Source organism: Nerophis ophidion, linkage group LG03, assembly GCF_033978795.1.
Source record: "Nerophis ophidion isolate RoL-2023_Sa linkage group LG03, RoL_Noph_v1.0, whole genome shotgun sequence".
Taxonomy (NCBI): domain Eukaryota; kingdom Metazoa; phylum Chordata; class Actinopteri; order Syngnathiformes; family Syngnathidae; genus Nerophis; species Nerophis ophidion.
The window spans coordinates 88,550,247-88,569,384 of record NC_084613.1 but is presented as its reverse complement, the minus strand read 5'-3'; the positions used below and the strand labels follow the sequence as shown (position 1 = coordinate 88,569,384).

At 40.0% G+C, this 19,138-nt stretch overlaps 1 protein-coding gene across 3 annotated transcripts in view; it reads right to left on the bottom strand.

Annotated features, from left to right (window-relative positions):
• Positions 1-2,558: 2,558 nt before the first annotated feature.
• Positions 2,559-19,138, bottom strand: part of hivep2b (HIVEP zinc finger 2b) — a 34,608-nt gene continuing 18,028 nt past the window's right edge. For 2 of the 3 annotated variants that reach the window (XM_061896336.1, XM_061896337.1), the window contains exons 3-7: positions 15,643-15,797; positions 15,407-15,582; positions 10,331-10,429; positions 5,817-6,475; positions 2,559-3,749 (exon numbers count right to left, since the gene is read on the bottom strand). In XM_061896336.1, coding sequence (XP_061752320.1) covers positions 3,438-3,749; positions 5,817-6,475; positions 10,331-10,429; positions 15,407-15,582; positions 15,643-15,797 — 1,401 coding nt within the window. In that variant the 3' untranslated portion in view covers positions 2,559-3,437. The remainder of the gene's footprint in view (positions 3,750-5,816; positions 6,476-10,330; positions 10,430-15,406; positions 15,583-15,642; positions 15,798-19,138) is intronic. The other variant, XM_061896338.1, reaches the window with a different exon arrangement.

Genomic DNA, 19,138 nt, shown 5'->3' with positions numbered 1-19,138 from the left:
TGTATATGTATGTATACATATATGTATATGCGTGTATGTATTTGTATAGGTTTGTGCATATATATGTGTATATGTATATAAGTGTATAAGTTTGTATATATGTATGTATATATGTGTGTGTGTGTACATGTATATATGTATGTGTATATATACATATGTGCATATATATGTGTATGTATATATGTATTTGTATATGTATGTGTGTATATGTATATGTGTGTATGTATAAATGTGTATAAGTTTGTGTATACACATATATGTGTGTGTGTTTATATTTGTGTGTTTGTATACAGATAAGTGTATATGTATATAGTGTGTGTATATATACATATATGCGTGTATGTATATTTGTATATGTATACATATATGTATATGCGTGGATGTATATGTATACATATATGTATATGTGTGTATGTATTTGTAGAAGTTTGTGCACATACATGTGTATATGTATATAAGTGTATAAGTTTGTATATATATGTGTGTATACATGTATATGTATATATGTATGTGTATATATACATACATGCATATATATGTGTATGTATAAATGTGTATAAGTTTGTGTATACATATATATGTGTGTGTGTTTATATTTGTGTGTTTATATACAGATAAGTGTATATTTCTATAGTGTGTGTATATATACATATATGCGTGTATGTATATTTGTATATGTATATGTGTGTGTATACAATATATATGTATTTGTATATACGGTATACGTGTAAATGTGTATATGTGTGTATGTATAAGTTTGTGTATATATTGTGTATGTATATACGTGTGTGTATATATATATATATATATATATATATATATATATACAGTATATGTGTGTATGTATGTGTGTATATATATATATATATATATATATATATATATATATATATATATATACATATCGATGTGTGTGTGTGTGTGTGTGTGTGTGTGTGTGTCTACAGTACATGTACATGCACAGAATGACATTATGTCTTTATTTATTACGTGTATTACATTAAATGAAAGGTGTGTAAAGTTGACAGTGTGGGTGTTGTTTCATATGTCGAGGCCTCTCATTATCTTAACAAAAATATTTAGAATTTTGTAAACTTCTTTTCATCCTCTAACTTTGAAAGCAACATATTTTTAAATGAAAAACTTCCTTTTTTGCAAAAACATTTCCATTGGGTCTGGTTGGTATTGTGAGCGATAAACCAATGAGCACTTATGTCCACCTCCACCTGAGGCAGCAATCATTAGTAGGAATAAAAACACTGTGAACCAGGACTTCAGGTTGTAAAACGAGGAAAACATCAATTGTTTGTTCATTTTTTGTTGAAATCTTGTAATTTTTTCTTTTTTTTTCGGTTAATGTTACACTTAAACAATGAGAACAGATTCTTAAAAACACAACAAATCAATATAATTGACAAGAAAAGCTTTAAAACATCAACTTTGGAGAAAACTTTTCAAAAGCTGACTCAGCGGCGCCCCTGTTGGTTGCAGATGGTCTTGCACTCTATTAGGATTCAATTGCTTGAAGGTACAATCACTAATTGGACAAATTAATTTCCATGCTTGTTACCATGGAGACTCATTTGTGTTGTTGGACACTGAATTCTTCACTTGTATTTCTATTAAACCTAGATGACAATTTCATTTCATCATTTCATTCAATTTACCTGAAGTGGGTCTTGAGTTTTGAAGCAAAGAATATTTCTGCACTGAATCTTTTCATCCTGATTTTTTTATGCACTGAATTAAAAAAAATAAATTTCAACACACACTTTTTGCCCCAAATTTTTATGTAACAAAATTGTCAGCATAATTTAATTGGAATTATAGTGCGATATGCAGAATTGAAAAATGTGTGTGTAAAAAAAAAAAAAAAAAAAAAAAATCTAGTTTGTTAAAATACATCGTATTAAAATCCAGTGGAACAAAAATTCAGTGTAAAAAAATTGGGTGCAGAAAATATTTTTTTATGTAGTTAAAATTGTCAGGAAAATTTGATTTTAAAAAACAGTTAAATTCAAACTCAAACAAATGTTGTTGACTGAATTTAGTGTCAAAAAACTTTTATACTGAAGACACAAACTGACCTCTCCACATCTTCACCGTTTTAGGAATACTATTCTGTCTTACATCCTACAATAGCTCTTGACATTTATATATATGTATGTATGTATGTATATATATATATATATGTATGTGTGTGTGTGTGCATGTATATATATATATATATACATATATATATACATATTTATGTGTGTGTGCGTGTGTTTGTGTGTGTGTATACTGTGTATATATATATATATATATATATATATATATATATATATATATACATATATGTGTGTGTACATGTATATGTATATATATATATATATATCTATAAACAAATACATATATACATATATATACACTGTATGTATATATATATATACATGTATATATGTGTATACATAGTTTATATGTATATATATGTTATGTGTATATATATATACATACATATATATATATATATACAGATATGTGTGTATATATATATATAATAATGTTTATGTGTGTATATTTGTATACATGTATATGTTAATGTGTATATATGTGTGTATATTTGTATATATACAGTATATATAAGTGTGTGTGTGTGTGTCTGTATACATATATATATATATATGTATATATATTTATACATATGAAAACCATCCAATATATTTGCATTTATATATTCAAAAAAGAAGTGGAATGTTTTCGAAGCGCCAAGAGAACATAAAGCCATGTTTCCCTCCTCACCGTCCAGATGTCAACGTAACAAAGTGCATCGTCAAATACTAGAAATACTTCTCGCGGGCTTTCGTTTTCTTTTTTCTTTTTCTTTTTTCTTCAGCAGAGAGAAAAGAGGCGCGAAAAAGAGGTGATATCAAAAGCGTGGCGTGGCTCGCTGCATAAGTAGAGATAACAGCATATAGAAATAGTAGCAGTATCAATAAGTGCTTACGTCCTAATATATAAATACACGTTTGGCAATTATCTTCTATGTTCTGTGCAGCAGCAAACTCCATGCAAGATAAAAAGCACCACCACAAAAATCAAGCTGCGTCCATTCCACCGTACCGCCACCTCCTTCAAAATAAAGGCACAAACCCTCGTCGCGGAGCCGTGGATTTTGTTGTTGCTGCTCCAAAGAGTTAGTGGACTGACTACTGCATCACGTGGATATGAGAACATGGAACAACAGTCTATTTACGTTCAAATACAGCCTTTGTATGCGTCTGAGAAGGACTGTTTAGGATCTAGAAATATCAGTGATGTGCAATCCTATGCAAACTGCAAGGTGACAACAAAGGCGTAATAATACTTCATATTGCACCTGCACCCGAGTGCAGCCAGCGTCCCACAGGTAAGTCCCATCATATTGCCTCAAATGGGAGGAAAAAGGGGCGGGGCCTCTAATGGGGGTCCTCGCTGTTGATCTTTAAGGAGGCGATGGCTTTCAAGCAAGTCCGAACGTTCTCTTCCTGCCCGCCGTCCGTGATGTCAGTGTTGGCACTCTGCACCCCGGGGTCCTCCTCCGGGGCGCTCGGGGGACTGGGCGCCAAGGGAGGGGACGAGGGGGGCGCCTGGAGTCCTCCCACGGGCAGGACGGGGAGCAGGTTGTGGGCTCGCTGCTGCGAGTGGAGAGGAAGGTGGCTCAGGATGTTCTGCTGCTGCCGACTCGACGCCGCGCTCGGGAGGCCGCAGGCGGGCGGGCTCCTTGGGTCCTTGAAGGCAACACCAGCGTCATCAATCAAGTCGGATACAAGACCATTTTACTGGGAAAAAACTGGATCTGTACTTTATTGTCTAGTACTACTTTTCTTTCCACGGTAACGCACTGTAAACACGACTAAATCTACAATAAAAAACTGCCACGTCAAATATGAATTTTTTTTTATGAAAATGTCGATTGTTCCGATTTTCAACTACAGTAAAGCACTGTAAAAACAACAATGTACGATAAAAAACTGCCACCTCAATTTTGGAAGAAAAAGCTATAAAAATGACCATTTTTCCATTTTTCAATTTACAGTAATGCACTGTAAAAATTATTGTGGATTTAGTGGTTAAAAAAAAGAACCTGGCAAGTTAGTCAGCAGAATTTTACCGTAATTTTTTTATTTAAAAAATTTCCGTTTAAAGTAATGCACTGTAAAAATGACTGTAGATTTTATGGTTGAAGCCGAATTTTACTGTAAAAATAACAGATGTACCATGTTTCAATATACAGTAAAACATTGTAAAAACTACTCAATTTACGGTAAAAAAAAATTGCCACTTCAGTCACCAGAATTATAAAAAAAATTGTAAAAATGTAAATTCTTCTGTTTTCAAATTTACAGTAATGCACTGTAAAAATGACTAAATATGGTTTAAAAAAAACTGCCACTTCAATTATGAAAAAAATATTATAAAAATGACAATTCTTCCATTTTTCAATTTACAGTAAAAGCACTGTAAAAATTATTGTAGATTTTATGGTTAAAAAAGTGGCTCCTCAGTCACCAGAATTATGAAAAAAAGTTTTAAAAATGACAATTCTTCTGTTTTTCAATTTACAGTAATGGACTGTAAAAACGACTAAATTTACGGTGAAAGAAAAACAAAACAAAATGATACTTCAATCACCAGAATTATAAAAGAAAAATTATAAAAATGACAATTCTTCCTTTTTTCAATTTGTAAAAACAACAAAATGTACGATAAAAAACTGCCACCTCAATTTTGGAAGAAAAAGCTATAAAAATGACAATTTTTCCATTTTTCAATTTACAGTAATGCACTGTAAAAATTATTGTGGATTTAGTGGTTAAAAAAAAGAACCTGGCAAGTTAGTCAGCAGAATTTTACCGTAAATTTTTTATTTAAAAAATTTCCGTTTAAAGTAATGCACTGTAAAAATGACTGTAGATTTTATGGTTAAAGCCGAATTTTACTGTAAAAATAACAGATGTACCATGTTTCAATATACAGTAAAACATTGTAAAAACTACTCAATTTACGGTAAAAAAAAATTGCCAGTTCAGTCACCAGAATTATAAAAAAAATTATAAAAATGTAAATTCTTCTGTTTTCAAATTTACAGTAATGCACTGTAAAAATGACTAAATATGGTTTAAAAAAAACTGCCACTTCAATTATGAAAAAAATATTATAAAAATGACAATTCTTCCATTTTTCAATTTACAGTAAAAGCACTGTAAAAATTATTGTAGATTTTATGGTTAAAAAAGTGGCTCCTCAGTCACCAGAATTATGAAAAAAAGTTTTAAAAATGACAATTCTTCTGTTTTTCAATTTACAGTAATGGACTGTAAAAACAACTAAATTTACGGTGAAAGAAAAACAAAACAAAATGATACTTCAATCACCAGAATTATAAAAGAAAAGTTATAAAAATGACAATTCTTCCTTTTTTCAATTTGTAAAAACAACAATGTACGATAAAAAACTGCCACCTCAATTATGGAAGAAAAAGTTATAAAAATGACAATTTTTCCATTTTTCAACTTTACAGTAATGCACTGTAAAAACAACAACATGTACGATAAAAACCTGCCACCTCCATTCCGGCCAAAACAAGTTCTGTACTGTAAAAAAGGTTCTGTACTGTAAAAAAGGTTCTGTACTGTAAAAAAGGTTATGTACTGTAAAAAAGGTTCTGTACTGTAAAAAAGGTTCTGTACTGTAAAACAAGTTCTGTACTGTAAAAAAGGTTCTGTACTGTAAAACAAGTTCTGTACTGTAAAAAAGGTTCTGTACTGTAAAAAGGAGTAAAAGATGCAACCTACCAAATCCATGTGGCAGCCTCCTTGTTGCTGAGCGGCGTCCATCTTGGCGTGCTGTCGGCTCTTATCGCCGAGCCCCCGGTGTTGGTGGGACCCCCTTCGTGGGGACACGGCCCGCAGGACCACCCTCTGCCTGCCCCGCTGCCCGCCCAGCTCGGCCCCGCCCCCGGGGGACGCGGGTCTCTCCATCGCCATGGGGGAGAGGTGCCGGATGGGCGAGAAGCCGGGCGAGCCGGGCCTGGGCGGGCCGGCGTCCCAGCGGGGCGAGGAGCGTCCCCGCGGAGACAACTCCCTCCTCGGCGAGGGGTAGCACAGGCGGGAGGGGGAGGGCTCCCGGACGGGAGACTCCCAGCCGGGGGACAGGAGACAGGAGGAGTAGGGGTCCAAGAGGAAGACGGCCTGGTCCGGGGTCAGCGCGCCCAGAGAGTCTTCCTCTACACACCTGTCCCTCTGCTCCGAGCCCGGACACCTGCCGGACATGCGTGCCGGACTGCTGCTTCTGGAGCGCAGCTTGGGGGTGGAGTCGCCCTCGTAGTCCTCGTCCTCGTCCTCGTCCTCCTCCACTTCGTCCGCGTCTTCGTCCGAGTCCTCGGCGTCGGAGAACTGGTGCTTGGTGGCAGCCGCCGCGTCTTCGGCTTTGGACTTCAGGGGCAGCTCGTCTGCTTTCAGGGACAAAACACATTAGGACACTTTTGCAAAAACACACTTGGACAACTTTGCAAAAACACACTTGGACAACTTTGCAAAAACACACTTGGACAACTTTGCAAAAACACACTTGGACAACTTTGCAAAAACACATTTGGACAACTTTGCAAAAACACACTTGGACAACTTTGCAAAAACACACTTGGACAACTTTGCAAAAACACACTTGGACAACTTTGCAAAAACACACTTGGACAACTTTGCAAAAACACACTTGGACAACTTTGCAAAAACACACTTGGACAACTTTGCAAAAACACACTTGGACAACTTTGCAAAAACACACTTGGACAACTTTGCAAAAACACACTTGGACAACTTTGCAAAAACACACTTGGACAACTTTGCAAAAACACACTTGGACAACTTTGCAGAAGGAAAATGTTTTCATTCTTCTTAAAAACTGTGTGCAGTCCGATACTGATATTGGTCCAATTTCAGCGTAAAAACATTTTCATGTAAAACAAGCGATACAAGCAGTCCCGCAGCGTGTCTACTTGTTTATGATATCATGTGCGATACAAGCAGTCCTGCAGCCTGTTTACTTGTGTGTAATATCATGTACGATACAAGCAGTCCTGCAGCATGCTTACCTTTGTGTGATGTCATGTGTGATACGAGCAGTCCTGCAGTGTTTACTTGTGTGTGATATCATGTGCGATACAAGCAATTCTGCAGCATGTTTTACTTTTATGTGATGTCTTGTGCGATACAAGCAGTCCTGCGGCATGTTTACTTGTTTGTGATATCATGTATTAAGTCCTGCAGCCTAATTACTTGTTTGTGATATTATCTGTGATACGAGTAGTCCTGCAGCTTGATTACTTCTGTGTGTGAAATCATGTGTGATACAAGCAGTCCTGAAGTGTTTACTTGTATGTGATATCATGTGTGATACGAGCAGTCCTGAAGTGTTTACTTGTATGTGATATCATGTGTGATACGAGCAGTCCTGAAGTGTTTACTTGTATGTGATATCATGTGTGATACGAGCAGTCCTGAAGTGTTTACTTGTGTGTGACATCATGTGCGACACGAGCAATCCGGCTGCCTATTTTCTTGTGTGTGATATCATGTGCGATACGAGCAGTCTTGCAGCGTGTTTACTTGTGTGTGATATCATGTGTGATACGAGCAGTCTTGCAGTGTTTACTTGTGTGTGATACCATGTGTGATACGAGCAGTCCTGCAGTGTTTACTTGTTTGTGATGTAATGTGCGATACGAGCAGTCCTGCAGTGTTTACTTGTGTGTGATACCATGTGCGACACGAGCAATCCGGCTGCCTATTTTCTTGTGTGTGATATCATGTGCGATACGAGCAGTCTTGCAGCGTGTTTACTTGTGTGTGATACCATGTGCGATACGAGCAGTCCTGCAGTGTTTACTTGTTTGTGATATCATGTGTGATACGAGCAGTCCTGCAGTGTTTACTTGTGTTTGATATCATGTGCGACACGAGCAATCCGGCTGCCTATTTTCTTGTGTGTGATATCATGTGTGATACAAGCAGTCCTGAAGTGTTTACTTGTATGTGATATCATGTGTGATACGAGCAGTCCTGAAGTGTTTACTTGTATGTGATATCATGTGTGATACGAGCAGTCCTGAAGTGTTTACTTGTATGTGATATCATGTGTGATACGAGCAGTCCTGCAGTGTTTACTTGTATGTGATATCATGTGTGATACGAGCAGTCCTGAAGTGTTTACTTGTATGTGATATCATGTGCGATACAAGCAGTCCTGAAGTGTTTACTTGTATGTGATATCATGTGTGATACGAGCAGTCTTGCAGCGTGTTTACTTGTGTGTGATATCATGTGTGATACGAGCAGTCCTGAAGTGTTTACTTGTGTGTGATATCATGTGTGATACGAGCAGTCCTGAAGTGTTTACTTGTGTGTGATATCATGTGTGATACGAGCAGTCCTGAAGTGTTTACTTGTATGTGATATCATGTGTGATACGAGCAGTCTTGCAGCGTGTTTACTTGTGTGTGATATCATGTGTGATACAAGCAGTCCTGAAGTGTTTACTTGTATGTGATATCATGTGCAATACAAGCAGTCCTGCAGCGTTTACTTGTATGTGATATCATGTGTGATACGAGCAGTCCTGCAGTGTTTACTTGTTTGTGATGTCATGTGCGATACAATCAGTCCTGCAGCGTTTACTCGTATGTGATATCATGTGCGTTACGAGCAGTCTTGCAGCGTGTTTACTTGTGTGTGATACCATGTGCGATACAAGCAGTCCTACAGCGTTTACTCGTATGTGATATCATGTGCGATACGAGCAGTCCTGCAGCGTTTACTCGTATGTGATATCATGTGCGATACGAGCAGTCTTGCAGTGTTTACTTGTGTGTGATACCATGTGTGATACAAGCAGTCCTGCAGCGTTTACTTGTTTGTGATGTCATGTGTGATACGAGCAGTCCTGAAGTGTTTACTTGTATGTGATATCATGTGCGATACAAGCAGTCCTGAAGTGTTTACTTGTATGTGATATCATGTGTGATACGAGCAGTCTTGCAGCGTGTTTACTTGTGTGTGATATCATGTGTGATACGAGCAGTCCTGAAGTGTTTACTTGTGTGTGATATCATGTGTGATACGAGCAGTCCTGAAGTGTTTACTTGTGTGTGATATCATGTGTGATACGAGCAGTCCTGAAGTGTTTACTTGTATGTGATATCATGTGTGATACGAGCAGTCTTGCAGCGTGTTTACTTGTGTGTGATATCATGTGTGATACAAGCAGTCCTGAAGTGTTTACTTGTATGTGATATCATGTGCAATACAAGCAGTCCTGCAGCGTTTACTTGTATGTGATATCATGTGTGATACGAGCAGTCCTGCAGTGTTTACTTGTTTGTGATGTCATGTGCGATACAATCAGTCCTGCAGCGTTTACTCGTATGTGATATCATGTGCGTTACGAGCAGTCTTGCAGCGTGTTTACTTGTGTGTGATACCATGTGCGATACAAGCAGTCCTACAGCGTTTACTCGTATGTGATATCATGTGCGATACGAGCAGTCCTGCAGCGTTTACTCGTATGTGATATCATGTGCGATACGAGCAGTCTTGCAGTGTTTACTTGTGTGTGATACCATGTGTGATACAAGCAGTCCTGCAGCGTTTACTTGTTTGTGATGTCATGTGCGATATAAGCATTCCTGAAGTGTTTACTTGTGTGTGATATCATGTGTGATACGAGCAGTCCTGCAGTGTTTACTTGTGTGTGATATCATGTGTGATACGAGCAGTCCTGCAGTGTTTACTTGTGTGTGATATCATGTGCGATACAAGCATTCCTGAAGTGTTTACTTGTGTGTGATACCATGTGTGATACAAGCAGTCCTGCAGTGTTTTTTTGTGTGTGATATCATGTGCGATATGAGCAGTCTTGCAGCGTGTTTACTTGTTTGTGATGTCATGTGCGATATAAGCATTCCTGAAGTGTTTACTTGTGTGTGATATCATGTGCGACACAAGCATTCCTGAAGTGTTTACTTGTGTGTGATATCATGTGTGATACAAGCAGTCCTGCAGTGTTTTTTTGTGTGTGATATCATGTGCGATATGAGCAGTCTTGCAGCGTGTTTACTTGTTTGTGATGTCATGTGCGATATAAGCATTCCTGAAGTGTTTACTTGTGTGTGGTATCATGTGCGACACAAGCAGTCCTGCTCGTATCGCAGGCTGTAGGAAGGACAACACTCCAAGCTCCAGTATCGGATGTGAAAAAGTAGTATCGGCAGTGTATCACGCCGGCCAATGAAGGCGATACGGGAAGTTCTCACCGTGTTCGTGTATGTCCGCCTCATCCGTGGTCACCGACACGCCAAGTTCCAGACACTTCTTCATGTGCGCCTTGGACTTCATGTGTTTGGTCAGGTTTCCTTCAACAAAGAAAGAAAAGGGCCTTCATGTTTCACGTCTGCCAGGGAGAAACATTTCAAAGAAGCCGAAGCTGCACAGAGAAAGTGTCGGAGGGGAGGATGTAAAAAGAAGATGAAGTGACAAAACAAATCGTCTGATGGCGTGGAAGCTTTAAATAGCTGCTGCTGCCTTTTCTTCCCGGCCTGCTAACTCAGCATCTTGTGTCAAGATGGCCTCCTTTTCTCACTGCAAACATCAAAATAACACTTTGGGCTATTTCTGCCCTCGCCACACCTCTCTTCAATCTTTGTGCTGGCAAAGAAACATTTAAATGTGGACTTAGTCCCAACACACACTTGCCAACCTTGAGACCGCCGATTTCGGGAGGTGGGGGGTTAGGGGGCGTGGTTAAGAGGGGAGGACTATATGTACAGCTACAATTCGCCAAATTCAGTATTTCATATATATTTCATACATACACATATATATATATATATATATATATATATATATATATATATATATATGTATGAAATACTTGACCTTCGGTGAATTCTAGCTATATATATTCATCTTATTATTATATATATAAATAAAAGAAATAGTTTAATTTCCGACGGCACCTATCAAATACACAGTAATAAAAACACAGTTGTTTTACTAACTGTACTGTGCTTGCTGGTTACTTAAAAAAAAAAACAACACTTAGCTTTCACTATTTGAGTAACCTTTGTTCTGCCATTTGCGTATTAGCGAGCGATCTCCGAATCCGGGAACATATCCTACACGGAATTGTTGTAGACATCCACAAATGAGAACGGGATGTTGCTTCCAGCTATCAGCTTAGCCATCTTTGTCTCAGCATAAGTTACAGCAGGGGTCGGGAACCTTTTTGGCTGAGAGAGCCAAGAATCCGAATATTTTAAATTGTATTTCCGTAAGAGCTATATCATTTTTTTCCAACACTGAACACACCTAAACGTGTGCATTTTTAAGTAAGACCAACATTACTAGAATATAATAAGTCTCTTATTATTTGTAATGACATTGATAATCTGAAGCTAACTGTGGAAGGGGCGTGGCCTGTGGGCCTGCAGCGAGGCAGGGTGTGCCAGGACCGGACTTGAAATCAGCTACAGGTGCGTAGACGGCCCACCCGGGCCTTGTTATCTAATCACCTGCCGCTCTGTTATAAGCAGCAGCCAGGAGGAGAGACAGGGTTGGAGCTGGAGCCAGAGTGCGAGCGAGAACGGAAGAGAAAAAGAGAGACTTATTGAAAAATAAAAAAAATATCGTAACCCTGAAACAGGCTTTCATGTCGGTGCTTGGTGGTCTGAAGGACCCCCAGGAGGGCAAGCCCTAAAAAAAAACAATAATAAATAAAGTGCGGTAGAAAAAAGGATGGATGGATTCAAATGCATGAGCATGTTTAATATTTTGAACGTTATTTTTAACACTTTGATTACAAGTGGAATCAGTCATGACTTATCGTGTTAAGCAATGTTAGCTCAGATTTACCTGAGAGCCAGGTGCAGTCATCAAAAGAGCCACATCTGGCTCTAGAGCCACAGGTTCCCTACCCCTGAGTTACACCATCGGGTCACCATCTTGTGAGGTGGGCCATAATACTGGGTTGTGAACCAAGCTGCGCTGCGGACACTTTGTTGACTGACCGTTCATGGCTGAATATATCAGTTCAGTGTCCAACCGAGAAGTCTGTTCTACAAAATGTACGGACAACACACCCCCTCCCCTTCCAACTCTCCTGGATGAACTGAAATTCTTGTTTCCATTCGTTTTGGAACTTGCAAGCGTATTTCTTTATTTTGCTGGTCGATGGCGTCGCCATGGCTGTGACTTCCTCATTCTTCTGCTGCGTCTCATTGTGTGTGCAGTGTTTTATTAAGTCCATAGATGTGACGTGGTTGGGCAGACATGCTGTTTGTATTGTGGGGAAGCGCAGGTGACAAAGGTTGTCCCCACTCAGGTCCGCATGGGGCTGGAGGGGGCGTGGCCTCCAGCTCCGGCTGAGTTTCAGGAGATTTTCAGGAGAAAATTTCTCCCGGGAAGTTTCCGGTAGAGGCGCTGAATTTGGTGAGTGGGTTGGCAAGTATGTCCAGCGTGTCTAAATGTCACCTAACCTGTCCTACACCAGGTGGTCCACATGCCACTTTTTTAAATGAAGGGGGTCACATAAAAACATGTATTTATTGTCATTATTTGAACAAAAAAATGTATGATCCTGTAACTACTTGGTAATGGTTTGATACCTAAATGTGTGGTATCATCCAGAACTAATGTCAAGTATCAAAGAAGAGAAGAATAAGTGATTATTACATTTGAACAGAAGTGTAGATAGAACATGTTGAAACTGAAAATAAGCAGATATTAACAGTAAATGAACAAGTGGATTACTTATTCATTTTTACAGTTTGTCCCTCACAGTCGGGATCCGGGGGTGGACTGCTCGCCTGTGCATCGGTTGGGGACGTCTCTGTGCTGCTGACCCGTTTCCACTCAACATGGTCTCCTGCTGGCTCCACTATGGACTGGACTCTCACTATTATGTTAGATCCACTATGGACTGGACTCTCACTATTATGTTAGATCCACTATGGACTGGACTCTCACTATTATGTTAGATCCACTATGGACTGGACTCTCACACTATTATGTTAGATCCACTATGGACTGGACTCTCACTATTATGTTAGATCCACTATGGACTGGACTCTCACACTATTATGTTAGATCCACTATGGACTGGACTCTCACTATTATGTTAGATCCACTATGGACTGGACTCTCACTATTATGTTAGATCCACTATGGACTGGACTCTCACACTATTATGTTAGATCCACTATGGACTGGACTCTCACTATTATGTTAGATCCACTATGGACTGGACTCTCACACTATTATGTTAGATCCACTATGGACTGGACTCTCACTATTATGTTAGATCCACTATGGACTGGACTCTCACTATTATGTTAGATCCACTATGGACTGGACTCTCACACTATTATGTTAGATCCACTATGGACTGGACTCTCACACTATTATGTTAGATCCACTATGGACTGGACTCTCACTATTATGTTAGATCCACTATGGACTGGACTCTCACACTATTATGTTAGATCCACTATGGACTGGACTCTCACACTATTATGTTAGATCCACTATGGACTGGACTCTCACACTATTATGTTAGATCCACTATGGACTGGACTCTCTCACTATTATGTTAGATCCACTATAGACTGGACTCTCACACTATTATGTTAGATCCACTATGGACTGGACTCTCACACTATTATGTTAGATCCACTATGGACTGGACTCTCACACTATTATGTTAGATCCACTATGGACTGGACTCTCTCACTATTATGTTAGATCCACTATGGACTGGACTCTCTCACTATTATGTTAGATCCACTATGGACTGGACTCTCACTATTATGTTAGATCCACTATGGACTGGACTCTCTCACTATTATGTTAGATCCACTATGGACTGGACTCTCACTATTATGTTAGATCCACTATGGACTAGACTCTCACTATTATGTTAGATCCACTATGGACTGGACTCTCACACTATTATGTTAGATCCACTATAGACTGGACTCTCACTATTATGTTAGATCCACTATGGACTGGACTCTCTCACTATCATGTTAGATCCACTATGGACTGGACTCTCACACTATTATGTTAGATCCACTATGGACTGGACTCTCACTATTATGTTAGATCCACTATGGACTGGACTCTCTCACTATTATGTTAGATCCACTATGGACTGGACTCTCTCACTATTATGTTAGATCCACTATGGACTGGACTCTCACACTATTATGTTAGATCCACTATGGACTGGACTCTCACTATTATGTTAGATCCACTATGGACTGGACTCTCACTATTATGTTAGATCCACTATGGACTGGACTCTCTCACTATTATGTTAGATCCACTATGGACTGGACTCTCACTATTATGTTAGATCCACTATGGACTGGACTCTCACTATTATGTTAGATCCACTATGGACTGGACTCTCTCACTATTATGTTAGATCCACTATGGACTGGACTCTCACTATTATGTTAGATCCACTATGGACTGGACTCTCACTATTATGTTAGATCCACTATGGACTAGACTCTCACTATTATGTTAGATCCACTATGGACTGGACTCTCACACTATTATGTTAGATCCACTATAGACTGGACTCTCACTATTATGTTAGATCCACTATGGACTGGACTCTCTCACTATCATGTTAGATCCACTATGGACTGGACTCTCACACTATTATGTTAGATCCACTATGGACTGGACTCTCACTATTATGTTAGATCCACTATGGACTGGACTCTCTCACTATTATGTTAGATCCACTATGGACTGGACTCTCTCACTATTATGTTAGATCCACTATGGACTGGACTCTCACACTATTATGTTAGATCCACTATGGACTGGACTCTCACTATTATGTTAGATCCACTATGGACTGGACTCTCACTATTATGTTAGATCCACTATGGACTGGACTCTCACTATTTTGTTAGATCCACTATGGACTGGACTCTCACACTATTATGTTAGATCCACTATGGACTGGACTCTCACTATTATGTTAGATCCACTATGGACTGGACTCTCACTATTATGTTAGATCCACTATGGACTGGACTCTCATACTATTTCTGTTTGCGCACCTTTGCGTTTTTTTTAGTTTCCACAGGGATTAATTGGGTTCACCTGCCTCTGGTTAGTGGTGGACAACGCTCACCTGTTGTCAACCACTAACCAGAAGCAGGTGAACCAAATTAATCCCTGTGGATCATGTTTTGTTATTTCTGTTAGTTTTGTACTCCTTTAGGTCCTGTTTGTGCAGCTGTGGGTTTGTTGTAGTTTCCCTGAGGTTTAATTGGGTTCACCTGCCTCCGGCACTTGAAATGTTGAGCGCTCACCTTTGGTTTTGAAGGCAAAGTTGCAGACCTTGCAGATGTAGGGTCTCAGGTCCGTGTGGGTCCTGATGTGTTTCTTCAGCATGCTGGGCTTCTTGCAGCGGATGCCGCACTCCTCGCAGATGTACTTCCCTCGGCCCCGGCCTCTGACGTACACGTAGTCCTCGTTGGATTTGTACCTGACCAGACGGCGGCGTGAGGACGGGTCTGGGATGTAGCGTGCGTGCCTGTTGACTCACCCTCCCTCGAATATCTTGACGCGAGTCGGCGCCGTCTGGCCGGCGGTGGCTTCTCTCTCCTTCCACTCCTCCTTGGCGGCCTTCAGTCTGAAGCCGCCCTCTTTCTTCTTCCCGGGGTTGGCGTCCGTCTCTTTGGGCTCCGGTTTCCTCGGCGGCTGATTGGGGCGAGCAAACATATTGTGAACAAGCTCTCCGAGCGGACTCCTTATTGACCACGTAACGTGACTCTGTTGGGTCTCGCCAGACAAACTTGCTGCTGGGGGAAACCTTTGGACTGCTAGTTTTCATCATGTCTGACTGGGATGTTGTGGCCCCCAGCGGGTTTTGGTGATTTGATTGATTGATTGATTGATTGATACTTGTATTAGTAGATTGCACAGTTCAGTACATATTCCGTACAATTGACCACTAAATGGTAACACCCCAATAAGTTTTTCAACTTGTTTAAGTCGGGGTCCACGTTAATCAATTCATGGTAATTCATGATCTTGTTTATTAGTAGCTTGTGTGTGGAAGTTACACACCCAACACAAAAGTACCATTTTCATACAACTTGTGAAAAGATGCTTACTTACGGGAACTCTCTAATAACTAAAGTTCCTTGGGTGAATAATGTCAACTCACTACACCGGTATGTTTTAGTGCTTTCATTTGGCCCTTCATTTTTATTTTATTCATTTATTTATTCACAACACCATATTACATATTACAACAGTAATGAATATCCATTTAAGGATGGTGGTGAGTGAAAGGGTACCCCAGATAAGCTAAAAGAAGCTTTTGGCAGGGAATCCAATGGAACATTTAAAGTTTTGGTGTTTACTGCCGTCATATTGCAGTCCACACGTATCTCTTATGTATGACTGGCCACACTTATCATTACACCATGTACCAAATAAAATTGCTTCAAGGTCGGTAAGCACAACCAGAATTATTTTGTACATTAGGCGCACCGGGTTCCTCAAAGTTGTACTCTCTAATAACTAAAGTTCCTTGGGTGAATAATGTCAACTCACTACACCGGTATGTTTTAGTGTTTTCACGGCGAGTTTACTGACGGATATAAGTAAGAACTTTACACTACTTTATATTAGAAATGGCAACAGTGGAGGATGAATGTCACAAAAACAAGAAGATAGAGAAAAAGTGGAAGCTTATCGACTATGGAATCGGCACAAACTACAAAGACGGAGGTGCGTAAATTTTCAGGATTTATGCAGATCTTAAATACACATCAGCAGGTACCAGAAGGTAAGAAAAGTTGGTTTTGCATAATATTGTGAAACAAAATGCAAGATAATATGTCTGCTAATGGGTGCTATTTTTAGTCCATCCATCCATTTTCTACCGCTTATTCCCTTTCGGGGTCGCGGGAGGCGCTGGCGCCTATCTCAGCTACAATCGGGCGGAAGGCGGGGTACACCCTGGACAAGTCGCCACCTCATCACAGGGCCAACACAGATAGACAACATTCACATTCACATTTAGTGTTGCCAATCAACCTATCCCCAGGTGCATGTCTTTGGAGGTGGGAGGGGCCTATCCCCAGGTGCAATTCTATGGAGGTGGGAGGGTCCTATCCCCAGGTGCATGTCTTTGGAGGTGGGAGGGGCCTATCCCCAGGTGCATGTCTTTGGAGGTGGGAGGGGCCTATCCCCAGGTGCATGTCTTTGGAGGTGGGAGGGGCCTATCCCCAGGTGCATGTCTTTGGAGGTGGGAGGGGCCTATCCCCAGGTGCATGTCTTTGGAAGTGGGAGGGGCCTATCCCCAGGTGCATGTCTTTGGAGGTGGGAGGGGCCTATCCCCAGGTGCATGTCTTTGGAGGTGGGAGGGGCCTATCCCCAGGTGCATGTCTTTGGAAGTGGGAGGAAGCCGGAGTACCCGGAGGGAACCCACGCATTCACGGGGATAACATGCAAACTCCACACAGAAAGATCTCGAGCCAGGATTTGAACCCAGGACTGCAGGACCTTCGTATTGTGAGGCAGACGCACTAACCCCTCTGCCACCGTGACTAATCATTACACCACGTAATAAATAAAGTTCCTTCGAGGTTGTTAAGCACTACCAGAATTATTCCGTATATTAGGCGCACCAGGTTATAAGGCGCACTATCGATTTATGAAAAAATGAAAGGATTTTAAGTCCGAAAAATACGGCAAGTCAAACCCCGGATAAATAAAGGTTTGCCTGTGTTTACATCAGATTAGGTTTGTCAGGAACTTTTTTTAGTTCCTGCTAACTAGGTGGGAATTGCGGAAGGTTCCTGGTACCTTCGAGAGGCGGGCTGTGCTCTCAAACAATGATCGGTTGAACACAGTTTCTAACATTTGTACTCTCTAATAACTAAAGTTCCTTGGGTGAATAATGTCAACTCACTACACCGGTATGTTTTAGTGCTTTTATGGCGAGTTTACTGACAGATATAAGTAAGAACTTTACACTACTTAATATTAGAAATGGCAACAGTGGAGGATGAATGTCACAAAAACAAGAAGATAGAGAAAAAGTGGAAGCTTATCGACTATGGCATCAGCACAAACTACAAAGACGGAGGTGCGTAAATTTTCAGGATTTATGCAGATCTTAAATACACATCAGCAGGTACCAGAAGGTCAGAAAAGTTGGTTTTGCATAATATTGTGAAACAAAATGCAAGATAATATGTCTGCTAATGGGTGCTATTTTTAGTAATACTTGTATCTCTGACTACGGTAGCCGACAATCCATCAAGCGGTGCGGCTTCAAAGTCGTACCAAAACATGTTGACAAATTTCTGAGCGCCGTGTGCAATGTTCTTTATTCTCAATGGGACATTTAAAGTTTTGATGTTGTTTACTGGCGTCTTATTGCAGTCTACACGTATCTCTTATGTGTGACTGCCATCTATGGGTGACTTATCATTACACCATGTAATAAATAAAGTTGCTTCGAGGTTGTTAAGCACTACCAGAATTATTCAGTATATTAGGCGCACCGGGTTTTAAGGCACACTATCGATTTATGAAAAAATTAAAGGATTTGAAGTCCGAAAAATACGGCAAGTCAAACCCCGGATAAATAAAGGTTTGCCTGTGTTTACACCAGATTAGGTTTGTCAGGAACTATTTTTAGTTCCTGCTAACTAGGTGGGACTTGCGGAAGGTTCCTGGTACCTTCGAGAGGCGGGCTGTGCTCTCAAACAATAATCGGTTGAACACAGTTTCTAACATTTGTACTCTCTAATAACTAAAGTTCCTTGGGTGAATAATGTCAACTCACTACACCGGTATGTTTTAGTGCTTTCACGGCGAGTTTACTGACAGATATAAGTAAGAACTTTACACTACTTCATATTAGAAATGGTAAGAGTGGAGGATGAATGTCACAAAAACAAGAAGATAGAGAAAAAGTGGAAGCTTATCGACTATGGCATCGGCACAAACTACAAAGACGGAGGTGCGAACATTTTCAGGATTTATGCAGATCTTAAATACACATCAGCAGGTACCGGAAG